Source organism: Phaethon aethereus (genome assembly GCF_964289735.1).
Source record: "Phaethon aethereus genome assembly, chromosome: W".
Taxonomy (NCBI): domain Eukaryota; kingdom Metazoa; phylum Chordata; class Aves; order Phaethontiformes; family Phaethontidae; genus Phaethon; species Phaethon aethereus.
This window is the reverse complement of record NC_138581.1, coordinates 1,463,349-1,484,196: the sequence shown is the minus strand read 5'-3', so window position 1 is coordinate 1,484,196 and position 20,848 is coordinate 1,463,349. Positions and strand designations below refer to the sequence as shown.

Genomic DNA, 20,848 nt, shown 5'->3' with positions numbered 1-20,848 from the left:
CTTTCTATAGCACTGTAATATAATGTCATAGTTGGAGGAGGAATGCATTTAAGCCAGCATAGTTGGGTTCTCTCCATAAATTGAAACAAGTCTGATCTAAAACTCATTTACTGTCTTGGAGCAGAATTGATCTTGCTTTCACATTTGATTCCCCCACTGCAGATTTTGAGAGGAAGAAAAATGGCATTGTTAGGTTGGTTTAACTAGGCCAGAGTTAGACTGAAAAGACTGGGAAACGAGCCGTTATAAACATTTTCTTCTTTTTCTTTTGTCTCTCTTTCTAATGAATTATGCAAAATCTTACCAAATTTTAAAACAACTTAGGGGCAGCGTTCGTCTGGCCCCACTTAGGAATATTCTTTGCTGTCTGTTCACTTCATGTAAAATGCAATACACGTTATGCTGCTTAATAGAAATGCTGGGAATTTACTGCGTCCGGGATTGGTTGCTCTGGCCTGTTCAACCTCTCTTAAATTTCCAGAATTTACATGGATAATTAACATGAAGGAAATGTTCCCTTTAAGATTAAATAACATTTCTGATATTTTCAGAAATCACTTCAAAGTGAACAAGAACACTTCCTTTCAGATCAGATACGAGGCAAAAATCCTATTTTATTTCCTTGTATTGTTGAAAAATGAGATCTAAACTTTCCAGTAAGAGATGTGCTGCAGAAACGCATTCAATTAGAAGACATCTGATTTCCCAAACCCTGAGAGGTTGTTAGGAATTTCAGGACAGCCTTTGCGGGCCGGGAGCCGGCGGCAGCGGTGGGACGGTGGAGCGGCGCTGCCCGGCTCCTGCGGCGTGTGCAGCATCATCACCTCTGCTCTGCTCCCGCCGCCCAGCTTTGCGCCTCTGTACATGTACAAACAGTCACCTTTTCGATACAAACGCAAAAAAGGACTTGCAGAGAGTCATAAATGTCGCTTTAAATGTCCGTGTTTGCCAGTCCCAACTTTTGCTCTTTTTTCAGCTACCGGGAGCCTCAAGTGACAATTTAAACGTACTGACGGAATAAGCAGGGACTGCCCTTCTCTAGATACTTTTCAAAACCGTGTTAGTCCTCGAGTGTTTGTGACAGACGGGGCTGTCCCCCGGCCCTCGGAGGAGCAAAGCCAGAACCGCAGCGGCTGCGTGCCGAGCGGCGAGCCCGGCGCCTGGGCGCCGTGTCCCTCGCGGCGCGGTGGCTGGGAGGAGCGGGTGGGGGCTATCGACTGCCTGTGCAGCCCACCTCCTTTTGTTCTCGGCCGCCAGCAGGTAGGGGCAGCCCCTGCCGCGTCCTGCCGCGTCGGGAATACTGGGAACTAATTGTGAATTGTCGCACGGCGAGTGAGGCGGCGTAAAGCGACCAGCCGGCGAGGCAATCTACCGGGCCTCGCCTGAGCACGAGCCGCAGATAGCGATCTCGCCACTGTCTTGCCTGATCTGCGGAACAAAATGGCTGCACAGCAATCCAGGCTCTTTTAAGTCGGGTCTCTGCCTTTCCCACCCGGGCATCCCCTCGGCCGGCAACACGGCGCAGTGACAGCGCGGCTGCCCCGGCACCACAGCTCGCTGCCGGGGGCGTTCGGCATGGCTCTGACCTGTAGGGATGGGGGATTATTTCTTTCCAGCCTCTTTGCTTGTCTCCTTTTATGCAGGAGCAACGCAAATTTAATTCTAAATGGTTTTTTTACTTCGACTAAAATGCAGTCTGGTTGCTGTCATGCACAGTAACCGCTTAGCTTCTTAATACAAGACCGTACTTTTGCAAAGAAATAAAATACTTATTCATGTCAATTCTGAAATTACCTTAAAGTTGCAGGCATGGTACCTGTTGCAAGAATGGTACTCTAGTGACTTAAAGAGGCCATCAGCAAAAGGAAGTCTCTCCTAGCATAAGTTCAGTTGAAAAAATGTAAGTGTCAGAATTATATTAAAGGCCAAAAAAAAAAATGTTGGCAGTTAATTCTGTAAAAATTAGGAAATTAGACATTGAGTGCGATTGCAAAAAAAAAAAAAAAATCTTTTCTCTTTAGGAAAAATTCTTCAAATAATATGACTAGTTAATTTTTAATTTAGACCTAAAAATATCCTCTGGTTTTATACCTGTCTGACAGATGACAGAAGAGATGTAACAAAAAATCACTACACTAGAAGTAGGAAGGCATTAAGGGATGTAGATTTTTAACCCAGCTATCCAAATTTATATTTCTGTCTTTCTGTGGACATTTCACACAGGTATACATCAAATCATCCAGAAAGTATCAGAACTGGGTTTAATTTCTTGTAGAAAAACGCTATGCCTGTGGACACAGGGAGAGAGAGCCAACTGAAAAAAAAATAGAGCTAAGGTTCTCCACTTTTTTTTTTTACATAAAACCAAAAAAAGATGCAAAGCAAGTTAAATCATATTCTTAGAGTCCATCATTTTTATTTAGTTGGAACTTGATCTTATGGCAAATTATGAGAATGGGAATCAGAATTATCAGTGTCTCGTTCATGCCTGTGCTATTGATTTTCCTGAGCAAATTATTTAATTTTTTTAAATCTATCGGCAAAATGGGGATAACAATGCTGACCGATGTAATACGGTTAAAGCTCTCGAGATTCAGCAAGGAGAGACATTTTAGAAATCCAAGCGGGTATATGCATTGAAAATGACCGATGAGCTTTAGTATTCATGTCACATTTTTGTTAATAAAAATGACAGAGACTCAAACCTTTATTTTAGTGTTCAAGTAAACATGTGAAAAAGTAGGCGGATTTTTAACTGTGCCGCTGTTTGCTGGATACATCTTTTTGCACAGGTATCTGTGTGGGGTGTTTCCCATGAGGTTATACAGAAATTATTTCAGAGAACTGGCAGATTTGCTATCTCTGTCCTAAATTCTGAAAGCACTTCAATACTTGTGTTCAAAATTTTATCCTTCTCTACTGGTTGAGAAAAATCCACTCTGGTTTTGGTGCTCCTGATAACTCCCTTGTACTGACGAGGTGATCGGCTCTGTCCAGGGACAAAATCACTGCCTGCTGCTCTCCGGATTACCTCCTCTATGGCTTCTTTTATTTCCATATGCCTGTGACATACGTGTACCAATGCAGAATAAAACATCTGGAACAAAATTGTGTTTTAATACAGATCTATATAGGAATGTCATTTCCTGAGCTACGTTTTTGCTAAGTTACTGCTTGAAGTAATTCTGTCTAGTAAGTCGCACCCTAGTTTTTAATGAAAGGAGCTGTTGTTGGTTTGTTTCTTAATGACGTTTTCTAACAGAAGGTATGTGTAAATCATCAAAACTTAGTTTTTACTGGGGCAGATTTTTTATTTTTTGTTTAAAGAGTATGAGATTTCCAGCAGGAAAGACAACACCCCCTGCTTATAGTAATTTCAGTATGCCTTGAATGGACGAGCCCTTCCGAAAGCAGGAGGAGCACGCTGAAGCGCAGTCACAAGCTGCATTCTGGTTCGGGAGGATCTTCTCTGTCACATCACTGTCTTGGCCCAAACTTCTGCTAAAATACCTTTAAATGGATGTTCTCTTGCCCGTTTGATGGTAGTGCGAGTGTGCAGATTCACTACAAGATGCTGAGTCAGCGCCTGGCGTGAGCAGGGACCTGCCCTGGGCTGCGCAGGCGAGGCTGCGGGTCCTGGGGATGCACCTCGGCGTGGCTGCTCCCGCTCCTGCTCTGCGTCATGGGCTCTGAGGTTAAGAGCAAAGGATCTCCGCAGCCCCAATCAGCAGAGCTTTTCCAGGGCTAATTACCTCTTTACTGCGCTGACTCTAATGTGACATGTTTATTGCCTTAACTAACAACTCATTAGCTTAGTTGATGTTTTTGTCAATATTAATTCGTTCATTTAAGCCAAGTCAAAGCTTAAACAAAGATGTCCAGGCTGAGAAACGGGCAGCAAGATGACTTTTGTTTAGTTCATCTTTTTCCTTGGCTCGATTTACACAAGGTAGGTGTCAGCAGGAGCAATGCTGGGAGGATTGCTATGAAAAAGGTAGGCATATTTCATTGTAGTAATGTTTGAGTCGTCACGCTTTTTAATAAGGTTCTTATATTTGAGACGTAAAATTCACACGAACTAGAGCTCCGTGGCCTGCTATCACTTCAGGGAGAAACATAAGGCGTTAGTGTGAAGGGACTAGAAAAGCGGGTCTGTTGTTGGCTTTTCGGAATGCCTAAAATGACAGGCGGTTTATTTAAGAGGCAACTTACAGAGGACAGTTCTGAAAGCTAAAGAAAAACCTGTTAAAATCAGTAGGTTATCTTTATCGCAACAGCAAGCTAAATAAACATTATTAAGCGGCAACAAATAATTACGGAGACATAATGATAAATTATCTTTATCTGGAAGCGTTGCTTGTTTTAGCCCTCCTACATGTTTATCTAGATGTAATTATTTTTATTTTAAAATAGTCTATTAGGTGAAATGTTTCCTCAATATGCAGAACCTGGATTAGAATTGAACACGATGAGCGTTGAAGTTGTTTGGGACATCATTTCTCCCCCCCACCCCCAAGCTATATTTCTCTCTAAAATTAAAAAGCGGGTGGTGTGGGGAGCAGGGAGAGCGCGTTAACGAGGACGGACGCCAACGCCGTGAGGTAATCGTAGCGCAGCGCCCGAGTTAGGCGCACAGCCGTGGCGAGGCGATGCTGCGGGCGGCTGACCGGCCCGGCAGGTGCCTTCCAGGCTGCCTCTGCTGCCCACGGTCCTCCGCGCGGCGGTGAGAGCAGCTCGCGTAGCCCGTGCTCTGATGGGGAAATTCATTTGCCTTGTAGGTCCGCGTTCTGCTGCCGCTTTCTGCAAGGAGGGGGATCATTGCCAGCTTTCGTTAGTCTTCAAGAGGTGACCTGAGGGGACCATGCTGATGGCAGAGTCCGTCTTTAACGTAAACGTCTAAATGGCCAGGACACTCAAATGTGACAGAAACGGCCCGAAATGCAGTTCCTTCACCTGTGAGAGATGCATGTTTGAGCTTACATCTCTAACTGACCTTAGCCACCAAAACAGAGTCCTTCAAAGGTGGAGACATGTCCAGCAGTTCCCGCTGAAACTCCGCCATGGTTATTCTTTAAAAACATAGAGTTAAAGGTCGAAAAGCAAGTGCAGCTCTTCAGTCTAGGGCTCCGGAGCCTCCCCCGGTACTGGGCACTTTCTGCCCTTTCTGGGAGCTGCCTCTTTTATCCACCAGTGCTCAGCACCGGGAAGATGGCACGGCTCAAAACAAACCACAGCCCTGCCCCAAAACCCGAGAGCACTGCATCAGTAATAATAGTAATCATAATTTTTTTTTCTTTAATCTTCATGTATAAGATATGCATGAGACAAGACTGGCAGTGAGTCTATAAATAATGGACTAAAATGGAGTAAGTACGTTTACTATTTGAGAGCAGATTCTCAGTTTTAATTGCTTTTTTATATATATCTAATGCTCATTTACTGAGGTGCGACACTGGAATGGTGAAAATTACAGATCTCCTTGTGAACTTTCAGGCATCTCTTTTCAACATAGAGCTTATTTGTGGGCCCCACGTCAGGGAGATTTCGTCTCGGGTCTGTAGAGTGGTGGTGTTACCGAAATGCTAGTGTGCTGTCGAGGGTTTCCGCAGCAGAAGAGCCGGGCACGGTTCTGGAGGTGCTGAGGTCTGGGAGCAGAAGCGGGCACAAACAACATCCCGACGGAGGGGTATGGAGGCTTTACAAATAATTTTGTTCCCTTTCTCAAATAAAGCATTGCTAATCCCCGCGCATCTGACGTTGAGAAGGTGTCGGGAGGAAGTGTATTTTGCAAGGAAGAAAATTCCTTGCTGTAACATTGGGTATCCGGTTCCGGTATCACGCGCGTCTGGGAGCCAGCGCTGCCGAGCGTCTCCGGCCATGGAGCTTTGCTGGGTTATCACCGGCGCTCTCTTCTCTGCCACTTCCCCATCTAAACTCATACTGGGGCAAGAGCAGGGCGAGTGGGCGACCCCCCGAGGCCCCTGTGCCGGCGTACCAGCTCGTCAGTACATGTTTTGCGTGCGTGTTTCTTTTTCTGCTTTGTGAGAGGTTTGCTGGCGGGGCCAGCGGGGCGGCTGCTGCCGGGGAGCCGTGCCCGCCGCGGGCTCTGGGGAAAGGGGAATCCGCTGTCGCACCGAGACAGCGTCGTTCTTGCGGTGTTAAGTCACTACAGCTGTGTCCCCAGATAGCTAGTTCACTTAAATTAAGCGTCATCTCTGCCGATTACTGAGGTGATGTCATCATGGTGTGGCACAGGTCTTCAATTAAAGAACGGAGCTGATCGTGCCACCTCATCTGAGCGCCGCACGAGCAGGCCCATGACACGATTGGAAACGAGCAGTTGTTTTGGTGGAGAGTTTTGGTGACTTTGACTTATTTTTGCTGTTTCTCACTCAGTTAAGCACATCTAGCGTGAGCTGCTTCTACCTGTAACCAAGATACTGATGCAAAAGTGTGTAATCTCAACGTGGTTCATTTTAACTGGTATTTTCCCAAGTTTAATCTTTTAAGCTTGTTTTTCTTAAACATCCTTTCGAAAAGATGTACCTTTTTTCCTGGAAACGTTATTACCTATGTATTAATATTGTTACACGTTTTCAGTTTTCTTAGCAAGCGTCTGTTGAAAGGAGGAATTTTTTTTTTATCATTTCCATTTTGTTTTATTTCCATTTGTATTTACTCTGACTTTTTTTCACAGTTTTCAGGTAGAAGCATTTAGGTGGGTAGACTTCTTACATTTTTTTCAAAAAATACATTTACTGCTATGTCTTTTGTAGTGAAAATACTGTGTGTAAGACTCCACCCTGGCAATATTGTCATGGGCCTGTTTGATTCAGATCACTGTGCCCCGTGAACTGATGCGTTGCAGTAGCAAACTGGCCATCGTTGCCACTAAGAATGCTTTAAAATCGCATTTTTAAATGCAAGTCCCTGCAGTTGTAAACTTCTGTGCTTTCTTGGTGAGAGAAAGCCTATAATGGTGACTTATGATCGGGTTTCTGTACTACATGTTTCTCAACAGCAAGTAGTTGGAAACAAGGCAAACCCAATTCTGCAGCTGTCTTTACACTGTCCCCTTCTCTCCCGTTCTGCACGGCAGGCAAGGCGCTGACGTTCCTGCTGCTGCAGCCGCCCAGCCCCAAGCTGCCCGCGCACAGCACCATCCGCAGGACCGCCATCGACCTCATCGGCCGCGGCTTCACCGTCTGGGAGCCCTACATGGACGTCTCCGCCGTGCTGATGGGCCTTCTGGAGCTCTGCGCTGATGCGGAGAAACAGCTTGCTAAGTAGGTTTCTCATTAATTCAGTTACAGACGCGCACTTATATCACTTCCGACCAGGGGATCTAGGTTTTGCCGCAGTTGGTTCAAATCCTGAACCAAGGTGGGACAAGGAGTGGCGCCTCGTTTCAAGTTTTGCATTTGAACCAGTACCATCTACACTATAGCTTCAAGTCTGCTTTAGTCTGGGTCGGTTTGCAGTCTTGGGCGGCTCCGTGGGCAATCTCGGAAAGGAGAGGGCTTAACCACGGCGAGAGAGTTCCGGTCGCTTGTGCGCGGCGGCACTGCGGTGCTGGCTTCTCTCGGCGCTGTGGGTGACCCCATCTGAAACTGGGAGACCCCAAGCGCTTGGTAGGTGTTGCCTGGGGCTGCACAGCATCTACCCTCTGGCCATATTGACAAAAGAAGCGAGTTAAACATTTATAGCTAAAATATGTATGTCTGTCTTGAACGTATTTTTTTTTTTCATTCTTTCTTAACTGTAAGAGTAGTATTTTCAGAAGGTGTTTTCCACCAGCGTGTTTGAATACGTGGGTATTTTTCCCATGGTTTTAACAAGCCATCCCAATTGTGAATTGTTTTGGGAAGTAAATTTTGGAAAAGATGGTTATTTTATCAACAGTATCACTATTAATAGCATCAAGGTAACTCATAGATTTAAGCATTGCTAAGAATCATAAACTCAGTAGACCACAGCCTGTCTCTAGGGTCAGAGAACAACTTATTAAAGTGTCCTAAATCAAGATTTATATGGTATGCTGTCTTGTTCCTCTGTTCTAACCTCCTTGAAATAAAATCTTCTTTCAATTAGGTATTTGTAATTGGGGGGGCGGGGGGGCGCAGACAAATTGAATGAGGAAGACTAATATTTGGACATAGAATGCACAGCAAAAATGTAATACTGTTTATATATTATTATTTTTTGTGCATGGAATTCTAAGTGCCTATTTGTTGTACAGCTTCTAGTTATGCATACACAGGTATGTACGCAAGTTGTTACACTCGATAATGCCATGTACCATCAATCAGGCCATCAAATAATTATGGCTAAATGCGTAAGGGAAGTCATTAAGATGACTCGTGTGATAAAGGTAGCGTCTTGCCTTTTTTTAATGCATTTTGTGTTAAGATAATGCGATTCTTGAATATAGCACTTGGGATTTATTTAATGTGTGCAACTTTGCAGGACATGAGTAGCGTTTTTGTTAAGTATCCATGAATTTTATGATCTGAGGCCTAAATGTAATAAATTTCAACTGGGGCCCTGATTCTCACATGAGCAGCCTTTATTCACACCATTAATCTGATTAATGACAACAGGACTATTTGCACAGGAAAGGGTTTTGCAATATACTCCTTATTTTTATTATTGTTTGTTGTAAAACTGATCATCTCGTCTGAAATTTATTCTAAATCTCTATCTGAACAATTTTTTCTGTATTTAGCTTTTATAAAAGAAATCAAACCACTTAAACATGCAAAAGGAGAGGCTGTGATTTCTATGTATAAATAAAGAAAAAATACAAAGTCACTTTTTTTTAGTGAAGCAACCACAGTAGGCTGTTTATATGAAATAAAACAATGATACTATGCTTTATGTAATTGGCTTTGAAAGCTATTTCAAGCTTCCTGCTTTTAATGGAAAACCTTGAAAACTATAAGTGGATATACATTAGTGCCGCTGAGACAAAATTTTCATTCGTAGGTACACGGCTCTTGCATAGGAACGAATTAGTCCCCAGTTAGGACATACAAAACATGTAGCTCCTGCTGTAGGTAAAGGATTGCCTTGAGCAATACAAATTCCGTATTTATTTGGTTGTCAGGATAAATTAATACTGTAGTGTTAGAGTTCTGCAGACTTCCACTTGGAAAATGACTGTTACTAAAAATACTTAAATTCTATGTGATGAAAATTATTATTAAATAGAAGTAGCAATCATTGCTGTTTTTTCTAATAAAGCTCAGCACATTTTTGTTGTCAAGCAAGATCATGTTCTTATATGCGTAGGCTGTTTCCACGCTGGCAGTCCTGCATGTTGAATCTGTGCTGATGGGCTGTGTTTCCCCGCAGAGCGTAAAGCAAAACCTTCAGCCGGCGTGGATCGTGAGGGGGAGTTTATTTCAGTCGAGCTTTCCTAACCTGCGCTAATTGCAATTTTAGTGCTTTCTGGGTCTGGCGTCCCAAGCACTGGGTGAATATTCCCTAGGCTTTTTAACATATTTCCTGCTTAATTTTTAATCTACGTGGTGCTTTCTATATAATATTTTAATTAATGGTATTCCTTAAGAGTTAATCTGTAAACCACTCCGTAGTTGATAAACCGTTCGTTAATGGGAAGACAATTCCGTTCCTAAAGGAAGACGGTGGGCTGGTCCGTGACATTTTCTTTGCAAGGTTTTTGCTTGGGGGAGGGGAAAAAAATCTAGTGTCTGAAATTGCTGAGGTCATCATAGTTGATTATTTAGGTAATAATTTTACTGTACTTTCATAAAACGCAGAGGTTCATTTCTCAGCAGGTGATATTTTGCTTGCTGGCGTTGCTAGCATCTGTCAAGCACTCTGGGCATATCCTGAAGCGTGTGGGAGAGGAGGGGTTTGTGTCAAAGGAGAAGGAAATGTTTGCAGTACTTACAACTCCTTTAAAACTGGGGTGGGTCTTCGGTGGTCAGGTGAATACTCATCTACGTGTAAAACAGTGTGCTTAGTGGAAGGAGGGCGTTTGCTTAGCTTGCGGGTATTCTCGTTTATAGCATAGCAGTAAGGACGTTACTTCAGGTATTTTAAAAAAAAGTAAACGTTTAGCCAGTTTTCTCGTTTATTCTAAGGCTATTGTTTGCTAAATTGCAGCAGACACTGTTCTTTTATGTCTCACTACATGAAACTGTAGAATACCCTTCTAATTAAGAATTAGTCGGGTGTTTAAACTATGTATTTATATTCTTAGTTATTTTTCTATTTTAGTCAAGAATTTCTTTTGCTGGTAGCAATAACATTTAGCACCGTGAGCACTTTTACACGCCCGTAGCATTTAACCTTAGAATTCGGTTTCAAATCGTACAATTCTGAAAACTGTCTATTATGAATGAATTTTACTTTACAAATGTGTTTGCGAATGTTTGTTTAGAAACAAACACATTTTAAGTGCTACATGCAATAAGGAACTGACGAGGGCTGCCTTAATACCATGTACGCATTTTACAATCCGCCTGCGGAGCTGTTAAAGTTTCTGACTTTTTTACATTATATTAAGGCAGATATTACCCATTTTATATAACAGCTTTAATTTCCTCAAGATGTAAAGAATGAATGATTGCTGTGTGTTGGGGGGTGTTAATGGAGAAATATGTACAAACTGAATTAATATTGTTATTTGTCTGAACTTCAATTATTTCTCGTGACAAAAGGGGCCAAAATGTTTTCCCTTTACAGAGAATCTCCTAAGCCCTATTGTATGTAAACACAGACTTACAGAAGCCAAGCAAACGCAGTTCTTCAGAAAGTCGTTTTCATCTTGCGATTACATCCTTAGCTGTCATAAAGATTAGTATGGCGCTCCATCCACAGAGCACTGAATAAATGAATGTATCAGCATGTAGCCTTGAGGAGCCCGATGCAATTTTCATCATGATAAATTGCATAATAAGCGAGAAAGTGTTTGCTTATTAATCCATAACAAGATTTAGATTGAAAATGGCCTGTTACATTCATGATAGATACAGTACCGTCTGCAGACAGACGAAGATGGAAAGAAACAGAGCAACAAAGTGTGCAGGGGGTTAAGTGTGCATCTTACCCTCCTGGTGCCCTGCTGAGCTGCCCCTTTTTGTGCCTGATTTACCATGTACACAATAACAGTGCACAGCTGCCTGGCTTCTCTCCCTGACGTTACAAACATTTTATGAAAGAGCTTTTATGTCAAGCCTCTGCTTTAAAAAAAAAAAAACCCACATTTATTGACCAAAAAAACCAGCAGTGTTTTTCTTTTTTCCCTTCTGAATTAAATAAATATCTGAGCTGTTATCCAAAACTCTGGCATTTATAACTTCTCCATTCTCCCAGTTCATCCTAGTCCCCACAGGTTATACTGTGCTAGCCTGCCATGCCGAATGAAACTGCTCAATTGTGAGGGCTAAGAGTATTTTTCTAGCATTTATTAGGCTTTGATTTCTTGGCATGGATGGTGGTAGGGATCATTTATGCCTGTTATTTTTTCTCTTTGAATTACGAGCTACGGTTTGATATAGATTACGATACAATATACTAAAATCAGCAAATTGCATTCTAATCAATCGTATGTTTATATCTATATGTGTGAGTACTAAAATTATTAGGCTAAATCTCTTTAGTTTTGATTGTGTTTAGTAGAAACTTTACTATACTTTTATATTCTTATGGATTCTATCTGTGGAACCGTTGGGTATATACTAGGGACATCCCTAGTTTTCAAGTACGGTGGAACATTTTTAGAACATAGCCTAGCCAATTGCTGAAATTGAGTGTTTTAAAGGAAAAAAGTGAGCTGGATTACTTGGTCCTAAAGGTAATGGGTCAAGTTACCTCATGCTGCCACTACAGAAATTATTTAAACGTGGAAACCACAGGGATTTGTGTCCGGGTCAGTTTTGGTTTAGACCTTAGATTCCAAGAGGCTGGAGCTCAGCCTAGATGAGCCGCAGCTGTATCACGCGAAGGGCGGTGGTCTATCAGCACCCGCAGGCTCTCATGGAGGCCGAGGAAGAGGAGTACCACACTGGCTGGCTTTACGCCACAGAAGGAGTTTGGCTTCTCCCGTTCGTTCAGCCATCACTTCAAGGCTGCCCATATGAAAAAGAGTGTTTTTGAGGTGTATTGATGTAGAGGTTTCTGTTAAATGAGATGGGATATACCCACCTTCCCTTTCTTCCCTTCCGATGACCTCAGAGCATCAAAGCGAAGTCTCCAACCAGAGGAAGGAGAAGGGGCTGAATGTCCATTTTGCAGAAGAGCGGCTTTCCCTGGAAGGCGAGGTGGCCCCATCTCTACACCCTTCGAAAGATCCCTGTGCAGTCACGTCCTTTGTGAGTTCCCTCTCGGATCCCTGTGCGACCAGCTGGGGCGGTGCTCGGCTTCCTGCGTCCAGCCACCAAAGGGATGTTAATCACGATCATTACCTCTTATGCTGAAATTTCACATTTTTGGTCCCGTGAAGGTTTATCTGGCATTGCTTTATGGAAGTCAAGAAATGTAGAGATCTGATTGCTACATTTTCTGTCCATTTCCATCGAAACCTTTTCTGTCTACCTTTTTCCTAGGTATGACCTATAGCTCTTTCCAAGTAGCTTGTTGTTTTCCTCTTGTTTTAAGAATCAGCTTTTTAAATGCGTCTTCCTTATTTTTTGTAGATAGTGACGTACATAAATGTTACTCTGAAGTTGTGATAACTTGTGCTAAACATATAAATAAGTTACCTATTAAAAAAGTCTATATTTCATTGAAAACATTATTCAGATAGCATATTGGTTCCCCAAAAACTCAAGATGTTCGGATTACTGGCATGGGGAAGGTTGGTGATGGATATGGGAAAAGAGGGAGCATCATTCCCTGATGATGCAGGGTACTGGCCACTGAGAATCAGCCCTCTGGAAATGAGCGGAAAGGCACAAATGAAAAGCACAAATAAATACGGTAATAAGTCCAAGTTTTTTACTGTCGTTTGCAGGTAGAATATCATCTCTGGTGTTAAAGGCACGCGTTACAGGACAAGCAGCATTTTGTGTTACGCATACCGAAATGATCCTTCAAATGTCCGCTTACAGTGCGGCGGGAAGTCGGGGGGCAGGATGAGGGCAAGAGGGACGCCACATGCTGCCGACTCTTGCTGGACATACCCAAGTCCTAAAACTCATCAATACAGGAACAGAAGTCTAAGTGTGAAAGCCAGCATTTCCCTCCACACGTTAGTTTGGCGTCTGCTTTGGTTTTGCCCTGGGTTGCGGTGCCTGCCCCGTCTCGCAGGGCTTTCCTCTGAAAGGGGCCGTGCAGAGCAGCTGGCCCAGCCCCAGGAGGGGGTTAATCTCTGCCCACATAGTACCACTGCTGAGCCATGCTAATGAATTAACTAAAAGCCTGTTGCTTTTCAGGAAAATGCACGCTTTACCAGGCACCCTGTAAGGGAAAATACTGCTGGCAGAAACACGAAGCCTTTTTAGAGGAAAAAAAAGTACTGAAGTGCAGGGGGTTTGATTGCTTTCGGGAGATAGTGAGCCCCTCTGAAAGCCTGGCTTTGATCCCTCCTCCTTCCTGGTTCATCACTTTTGTCTGTAACATTCGTACAGGATTTTTTAAGTTATATTCAAATATGGTTTTACAGGTAAAAGGCCAATGGGGATGACTTTATTGTTGCGGAGACTTTATTGGTTTTTAAATTCAGTAGTTTTAATGTATACAATGATGGTGAGGAATGGCAAAGAAAATTATAATAAACTTTGGTTTGTATTTATGTGAATTCAGGTTGGTAAAACGGTGACCGATTCAAACCTTATCTTGTGTTGCTCTGAAAAAAATAGTTAATTTGGCAGAGAATGCTTTAACCACCCTGAAGTTCTTTGTTGCAAAGTATTTGGTTTGTAAGCTTTCACAACATTAAATCATATATTGCATGTAGAATTATTTTTGAAGACACTTAAAAAAGAAATCAGGAGAATGTATTGTCCTCTATAGACACCTCTCTCTCAAAAACTAAAAAAATTAAGTAACTGCTCAGTTACTATCGGCTACCTAAACCCTCTACAAAAAAATCATAAATAAACTTTGCATTAAGCTAGCTTGGTTTGCAAACTTCTGTTACTCTTTACCAAAAAAAAAATCAATAGAAGAGCACAGGGGAGGAGGAACCACTTCAAATAGTGCCCAAGACATTTTCAGTGCCTCTGAGGAAGTGCCACGTCACGCTTATTTTCTTTTAATCACGTTTGCACATGTGGTTTCTTGAAGTGTTGAGGGAGAAAAAAACACACCTTTTGTCCTCTCCATGCCGGCTCTGAAAATGTAGATTTCCTCCTGTCTCCCTTCCAGCTAATGTCATTGTGAAGTCTGGGATAGGAAGCATCAGAATAACTGCTGTTGAAGATAGATAATTTTTCTGGTTTAGCTCAAAAGAAGAGAATATCTCAAATGTTAATGTCACAAGGTGAATATGCAGATTAATCCAAATTAATATTTTTGGAGTTTGAACAAGTGAACTGACGCTTTTGTTTGCCTTTTTGAGTCCCGTGGGTTTGAACGTGACACGGGCTTTGTGCTGTGGCGCGATGGAACAGTGCCACTGTGGTGTTTGTGGGACCTGTACTGGATTTCCACGTCTTTGGGGTGGTTTCAGTTGCTCCTTTCCCTCATTTACTTTCAAAGCAGGTTGTGTTCGAGACTCTGTTTTCAGAGTAGAATTAATTTTGTTGACACTGATAAACCAGTTTTTACCAATTTGGAAGCACAGAGAGATGCTAAAAGGGTAGAAACGTGGGGTGGTTATACTGTTCTCCATGGCTCTGCTTTGCTTTTCTGTGGCTTGCTTGCCGTAGAGGTTGCTGGCAGGTTTAAAGAAGTCTTGAGGAGCCTCTAATGTGTAAGGGCTAAGCCAACCAGCCCAGTGGGTCCGGAAGAGTGAAAAAAAGGACTTTTTTGGCCCTTCACCTCCCGGGTATGCTGAGCCAAGTGGACACAGTGGAACCGCTGGCCGGCGGCATCTGAACTAGTGCAGGCAGGCTGGGGATTTGGAGCAGCACGCTGCCGGCCGGCCGTTCCGGTAGCACCTGACGTGTAAAACGAATGCAGTGCGAGAGCTGGAAGCGGCAGCGCTGACTTAAACGCGTAATCCTCTGGCAGCGCGGCACGGTGCGACTGTGCGTGAGGGCTGCAGAATGGGACCTGGCTACGGTTGCTGTCGGCGCGGCGCTGCCAACAGCTCTCTGGTGTCCGTTGTCACCCTACTGTGCGTTGTAGCGAGCCGGAGCGCACCCAACCGGGCCGACCTCGGCATCTGGAAGTGCGCGGTATTCTTCTGGGGCTGCAGATTCTAGATAAGATTATTTCATTGGACTAGCACTCATTTTATTGAATGTGTTTTTATCTTGCGTACATCTGTCGAGGTATTAAACCGTCTGAAATCACATTGATAGCAGGGAAAGCTGCAGATACTACCTCTTTTCATGTAATGAAGCTATCTTGTGTTGTTAACATGCACTTGGATGACATAGTTGCTTTAACAAAAAGCTTCACTTTTTTTAACATTTAGCGTTCATGTATACTTGTAATATAACCAGCTAAGGTGTCAGAACAGCTTTAAAATTCGGTGCCCCTGTGTTGGCCGGTTAGTGCTGTTCACTGACACGTGTTCGGCAGCGGGAGTCTTCTGGGCAGCGTGGGAGGATCTGCTCCCTCTCTGAGCCTCAGAAACAGCGACTGCTGCCCGTGGCCAGATGCAGAAAAGTACTTCATTTCCACAGAAAAGGAGTAAACTTATATATGTTGTTTAGAGGTTAATGCTTTTTGTTTGTTTGTTACTGAATCGCTAAGTAAAATAACAAAGAGAAAGGTAGCTGAGGAGGGCTTTCAGTGCATTCTCAAACACAGTTTTTCATGACTTGGTAAAATCCGGGGAGAATCGCCACATACTGGAATGGTGGACTGATACCAGGAATGAGCAAAAGAAGCTATCTTTCTTTTGTTTTGTCTTTTCTTTATTTTAAAAAAAAGAAAAAAGGAATCCCAACAACGGTTAGGGCTACCGCTTGGTGGAACTGTGGTCATAGCAGCAGAATTAATCAGACTGTATGTTACAGGAAAAGTTTAAAATGTTTTAGAGCTGGCAGACTGGTTTGTGGTCTCTCTTTCCGTGCTGCAGTAGTCACGTCGGAGAAAGTTTCCTTTGTGGGGTAGGCTGAATGTCGCAGGTTAATCCCAACACACCCTGGTTGTCAGGTGTTCCCTCCCCTTCTGCAAAAGCCCGATTCCGTATCGGAGCACGTTCATCCCTCGTGTCCCCATAGCTCTTTCCACGCCATTTCTTCCCCCTGCGCTGCTGCAGCGTTCCCGGGGTGAAATGTCCTCTCCCAGGGCGATCTGCGTGCCTGCCGTGTATCGAGGCCAGCGCTGGCGCGCTGCCTTGCCGCAGCACTGCCCTTCCCTCCTGCCCGAGCGCCTTTCAGTGCTGCCGAATCCTGTACTCTCCTATTTAGACATGGGTCAGACGTGTCTTTATGTATTAGCTTGGTGTACTAAAGGCACAAGGTTGTTGGCCTGGAGAAGTGCCTGTGCTCTGGGCCCATGGACTGGTAGAACTGCTGGATAACGTACATCTGGCCTGACAAAACTGGGCTCTGCTGTGACGTACACGACAGGGAGAGTTAAAATAGGACGATTTTAAGAAAGGAAGCTTTCTTAGCCTATGTGTCATCTTTGTCAGGCATGTATACTCTCAATTACCAGATACAGGATTTTATTTTTGCTTAATTTAGTTCTTGGGTACTTACTACCTTATTGTTTCTTGCATTTATCTTGTCATAGCAAATAAAAGCATTGTGTATGGAAAATTTAGATGCCAGTTAATCCCTTACTGTTATTCAAAAAATTGCAGTTAAAACCTCAGTGTTAGAAATTCTAAAGAGCTTTTGAATAATTTCAGTAATTAGAAAGCGTAAGGTATGGGGCTGTCTGTCATCTCATCATGCTGCTGCAACTGAATCATGCAGTAAATAAAATCAAACCAAACAGATTTGGTGATTTTAGTTCTTTAAGAAGCTTCTTGCTTTTCTCTCCTATAACCAGTGCTTAGCTGAGTTAAGGGGAATTACTATGAACAGCGTATTTTTCAGGCCACGTTTAAAATGTGAAAGAATAAACCATAAATTCTTGGGAAGACATTCTGTGTTTGCCTTGTCCTCAGTTGGGTGATATGTATTCAGCACATACAGATAATTTGTTAACAAGGCCTTTTTAACACTTTGGACAGATGCACATACTGTTTTCAATCTTCATGGTTAATTATTCGATTTTGTATTTGATGATAGAACACCCTGACTCCTAATCACTGCTCATTGTTGGAAGTCCATTATATTCTAACTGTTTGAGTGCTCCCGTTGACCTTGAACTGACATTATAAGCTGTTTCTAATCTTTTCACTCTATATTTCTAATGCTCCTTTTCTTTCTCCTCTCTTTGTCTGGTGCCCGTTTAGCATCACAATGGGGCTGCCCCTGAGCCCGGCCGCCGACTCTGCCCGCTCGGCGCGGCACGCTCTCTCCCTCATTGCCACCGCCAGACCACCCGCCTTCATCACCACCATCGCCAAGGAGGTGAGCAGGCCAGTCGGCTCGGCTGCAGGAGCTTTTCCTCCGGGCTTTGAGGCTCCAGGCTTATGAACAGAAATAGAGATTCAGATGTCCCTCCCTTCCTCCCCAAAAAGGGAGACAGCAAGTGTAATAACTGTGTGCCTACAGATATCCAAATCACCTGTAATTTATGACAGGAGCAATATTTAACTGAGTCTGATGAGTTGTGTCTGTCTAATTTGTTGTATCCTGGTTATATAAACTTCCACTAGCAAAGTGTAAAATCCTGTTTTCATTAAGCAAGGCAGGCACAACCCCATTAAGTATGGATTAAAACGGAGTGGAGACTTAGCCGTGGGGTTTGGAGGGTGAGGAGGAAGGGACGCTGCTGTGAGGTTAGCGTCGGCTGGGCACGAGCTGTCTGAGTGAACCCAGGTACCGCGTGGAGCTTTGGCTGAGCTAAAGCAGTAGGATGGACCATGTTCAGTGGCTGGCCAGAAAAAGCCTGTCACAAAGCAGCTCTCTAAAGATAGATGTTCAAGTATGTGAAAATCATGTAATCAAGACCCAGGCATTTGCTTATCTTGACCTTTAGTTTTCTGAGATTAAGAATGACTTAAAACAGGTAAGCCCTTGTTTAAAAACTACATTGAGGATCACCATTAGTGGCTCTGCTGATTATGAGTAACTGGGCAGGGGAAATAATCCACAGGTCTCAAAGTAAAGCAAAACATTGTACCTAGTACAGGCTCTTTTAACGTAACACATGCGTATAACTGTAAGCACAGATGGAGCATATTTAGAGTCCCGAGTTTCCATGTGTAACCCTGCTCTTCGGTAGGTGCACAGACACACTGCCCTCGCAGCGAACACGCAGTCTCAGCAGAATATTCACACCACCGCTCTTGCTCGGGCTAAAGGAGAGATCTTGAGAGTCATTGAGATACTTATTGAGAAGATGCCTACAGATGTTGTGGACCTTCTTGTGGAGGTAAGGCTGTTCTGCCACGTCTGCCTGTGGGTTTGATGCAACAGTCAATAACGTGTTGGCCTGGAGTTGAATTGTAGAATTTTTTTCTGTGTGGACTGTAAACCTCTCTGTGTGTGAAAAGGGTTTGTTTTATACCACCCAGCTCATTTTTTGAACTTATTTCAATTGCATTGTTGGAGAAAAAACCCAAGCAAGAGTTTTTACTGGAAGCACAGTGTGCTCATCGCACTCATACCTAGACATGCTGGGGCATCACGTGTATGTCTTTATCTGTTGCGCTCATTAGCGCTGGTGAATATTGTTGAAGAATGGTACGGGTGATGTTACAGATTTGTAACTTAGATACTGATGCCTAGAGGCCTTTTTCACACCAGAGCTACTTATAGAGCTCCAACAGCTTATGTTTAACAGTAGTTTGTTGTTTTATAACTGCGAACAGGTACTCTGAATGTTGTCGGTACCATCGCTGTTGTAAACTCTGTCATATGCAAGACAGTTCTTGTTTCTTTTATCCCAGTTGTATTTTAAAGTCAGATATCAAAGATGCAGTCAGGCACAGAAATTCGCTGGTTTTGCCTGTTAGAACTTTTATTATGAAACGTAAAATACAGTATGTCAAATGATTTTAACTTTTGTTTCCAAGGTTATGGACATCATCATGTATTGCCTTGAAGGATCTTTGGTTAAGAAAAAAGGTCTTCAGGAATGCTTTCCAGCTATCTGCAGGTGAGCTCTTCCTCCAAGAATACTGTGAAGAAAATTGTAGGGTCACCAGCAGGATACATTTCTTACTTAAGAGTGAAACAATCTTTAACATGATGCTTGCCCCTTAAAACAGCAAATGTGAAGAGTGTTTTTAGCTCACCCATTAGCCTTTGTAGGCTTTTAGTTCTCTGCCATATCTGACAGAGATGTGGATCAGAAAAGCAAAGCACTGACAACTCCCTGAAGTCTGGGTATTTTAGAAGTCCAAAAAGAGGAAAATATTGTGTAATCTCATGAAAAACTCTGTCCTGCTACCCCTCCATATATCGTAGCTGTTCCATCGGAACAGCCACACAAGCTGAGCAGCTTTCTTCAAAGGATTTATCAATGTCTTCATTGCTACAAAAATGAGAATAATGTACTTGAGTAACAGATTAGATTCCAGTATGCACAACCTACCTGAGTGAATTAGTTTCCACCATCAAAGCAACTGGGGAAAAAAGAAAATGGTGACAGCAGAAAATAAGGATGTGGCTTGGGGGGCTTGGTGGTGGTGTTCCCAGACAGCCTGTGCGGGGGGCTTGCATCGTAGTGGCTTGCACAAACACCTTGCAGACCACTGCTGTCCGTTAGTACATTCAGACCAAGCCATGAGCAGCTGGGGTAAGGTCAGAGTGAGATTTCCCAGTGTGCTGAGGACTCGGGGCTTGTCAAAGCAGCTCTTTACTTGCGTTTCAAGATCTGTTGTCAGCAGCACAGTCCTTCAGGAAAGCATGCTCTCATACCAGGAGTTTAGCCAAATAGCAAATAAACCTTTCATTCGTAGGAAGCTTAAGCCTGACTCAGTTTTGTTCTCCAAAATATCCTGTAATGGACAATTTTGAGAATAAATGTTATTTCCTTTATGGCAAATAGCTAACTGCTGTAATCTGCCCAGTAGCTGGCAGTAGGGCATAGCTGTTGGAGGAGACCATGCCCTGACCAGCACTTGCAGGTCCTTCAGACCTGTTTGCACAGGTGCATAGCAGTGCTATCCCATAGGAAAGGTCGGCAAAACAGAGATGATAAAAAAGAGAAAGTACCAAATGCCTTCCTGGAGTAGAGCCTTGCTTTCGCTGCCCAGTGCCTGTCTCCCAGACATCCACCAAGGGAGCAGGTCATGCTCTAAAATCGTTGTTTTAAGCAGTGAATGTCACCCTCACCCTCATGGTAGGAAATTTTCCTCCAGTTTTGGAAACGTTTTTGGGATGCTTGCACTGAACACAGGGAAATCAATTGAAATTAAACCTTGCAAAGTGTAGAGAGCACTGCTGGTCGCTTAGAGCTGCCCCGCGCTCTGTGGCATGGGGAAACAGCTTTGGCAGCCTTTAAAGCTCTCCATCTGTGGCCACAGGCAGCTCAGTAAGAGAACAAGTGTGAATTTGCACAAAATCAAAGGGAAAGAGGAGCGCGGTGGCTGTCTTGCGCTCGCGTTGTCGGTGACTCAGCAGTTCAGAGGACGCTGAAAGGCACAAGTGGCAGTTCAGCCGCCGGCTCCCACTGCCCTTCCGCGGGAGTTCGGCAT

The 20,848-nt window shown here is 43.5% G+C and overlaps 1 protein-coding gene across 2 annotated transcripts in view; it reads left to right on the top strand.

The window, feature by feature from the left end:
• The window catches only part of LOC309415201 (WD repeat-containing protein 7), a gene marked incomplete at both ends in the record, with an annotated part of 132,723 nt that overhangs the window by 77,490 nt on the left and 34,385 nt on the right, over nucleotides 1–20,848 (top strand). For both annotated transcript variants that reach the window (XM_082012652.1, XM_082012651.1), the window contains 4 exons: nucleotides 7,100–7,286; nucleotides 17,495–17,612; nucleotides 18,430–18,579; nucleotides 19,223–19,305. In XM_082012652.1, coding sequence (XP_081868778.1) covers nucleotides 7,100–7,286; nucleotides 17,495–17,612; nucleotides 18,430–18,579; nucleotides 19,223–19,305 — 538 coding nt within the window. The remainder of the gene's footprint in view (nucleotides 1–7,099; nucleotides 7,287–17,494; nucleotides 17,613–18,429; nucleotides 18,580–19,222; nucleotides 19,306–20,848) is intronic.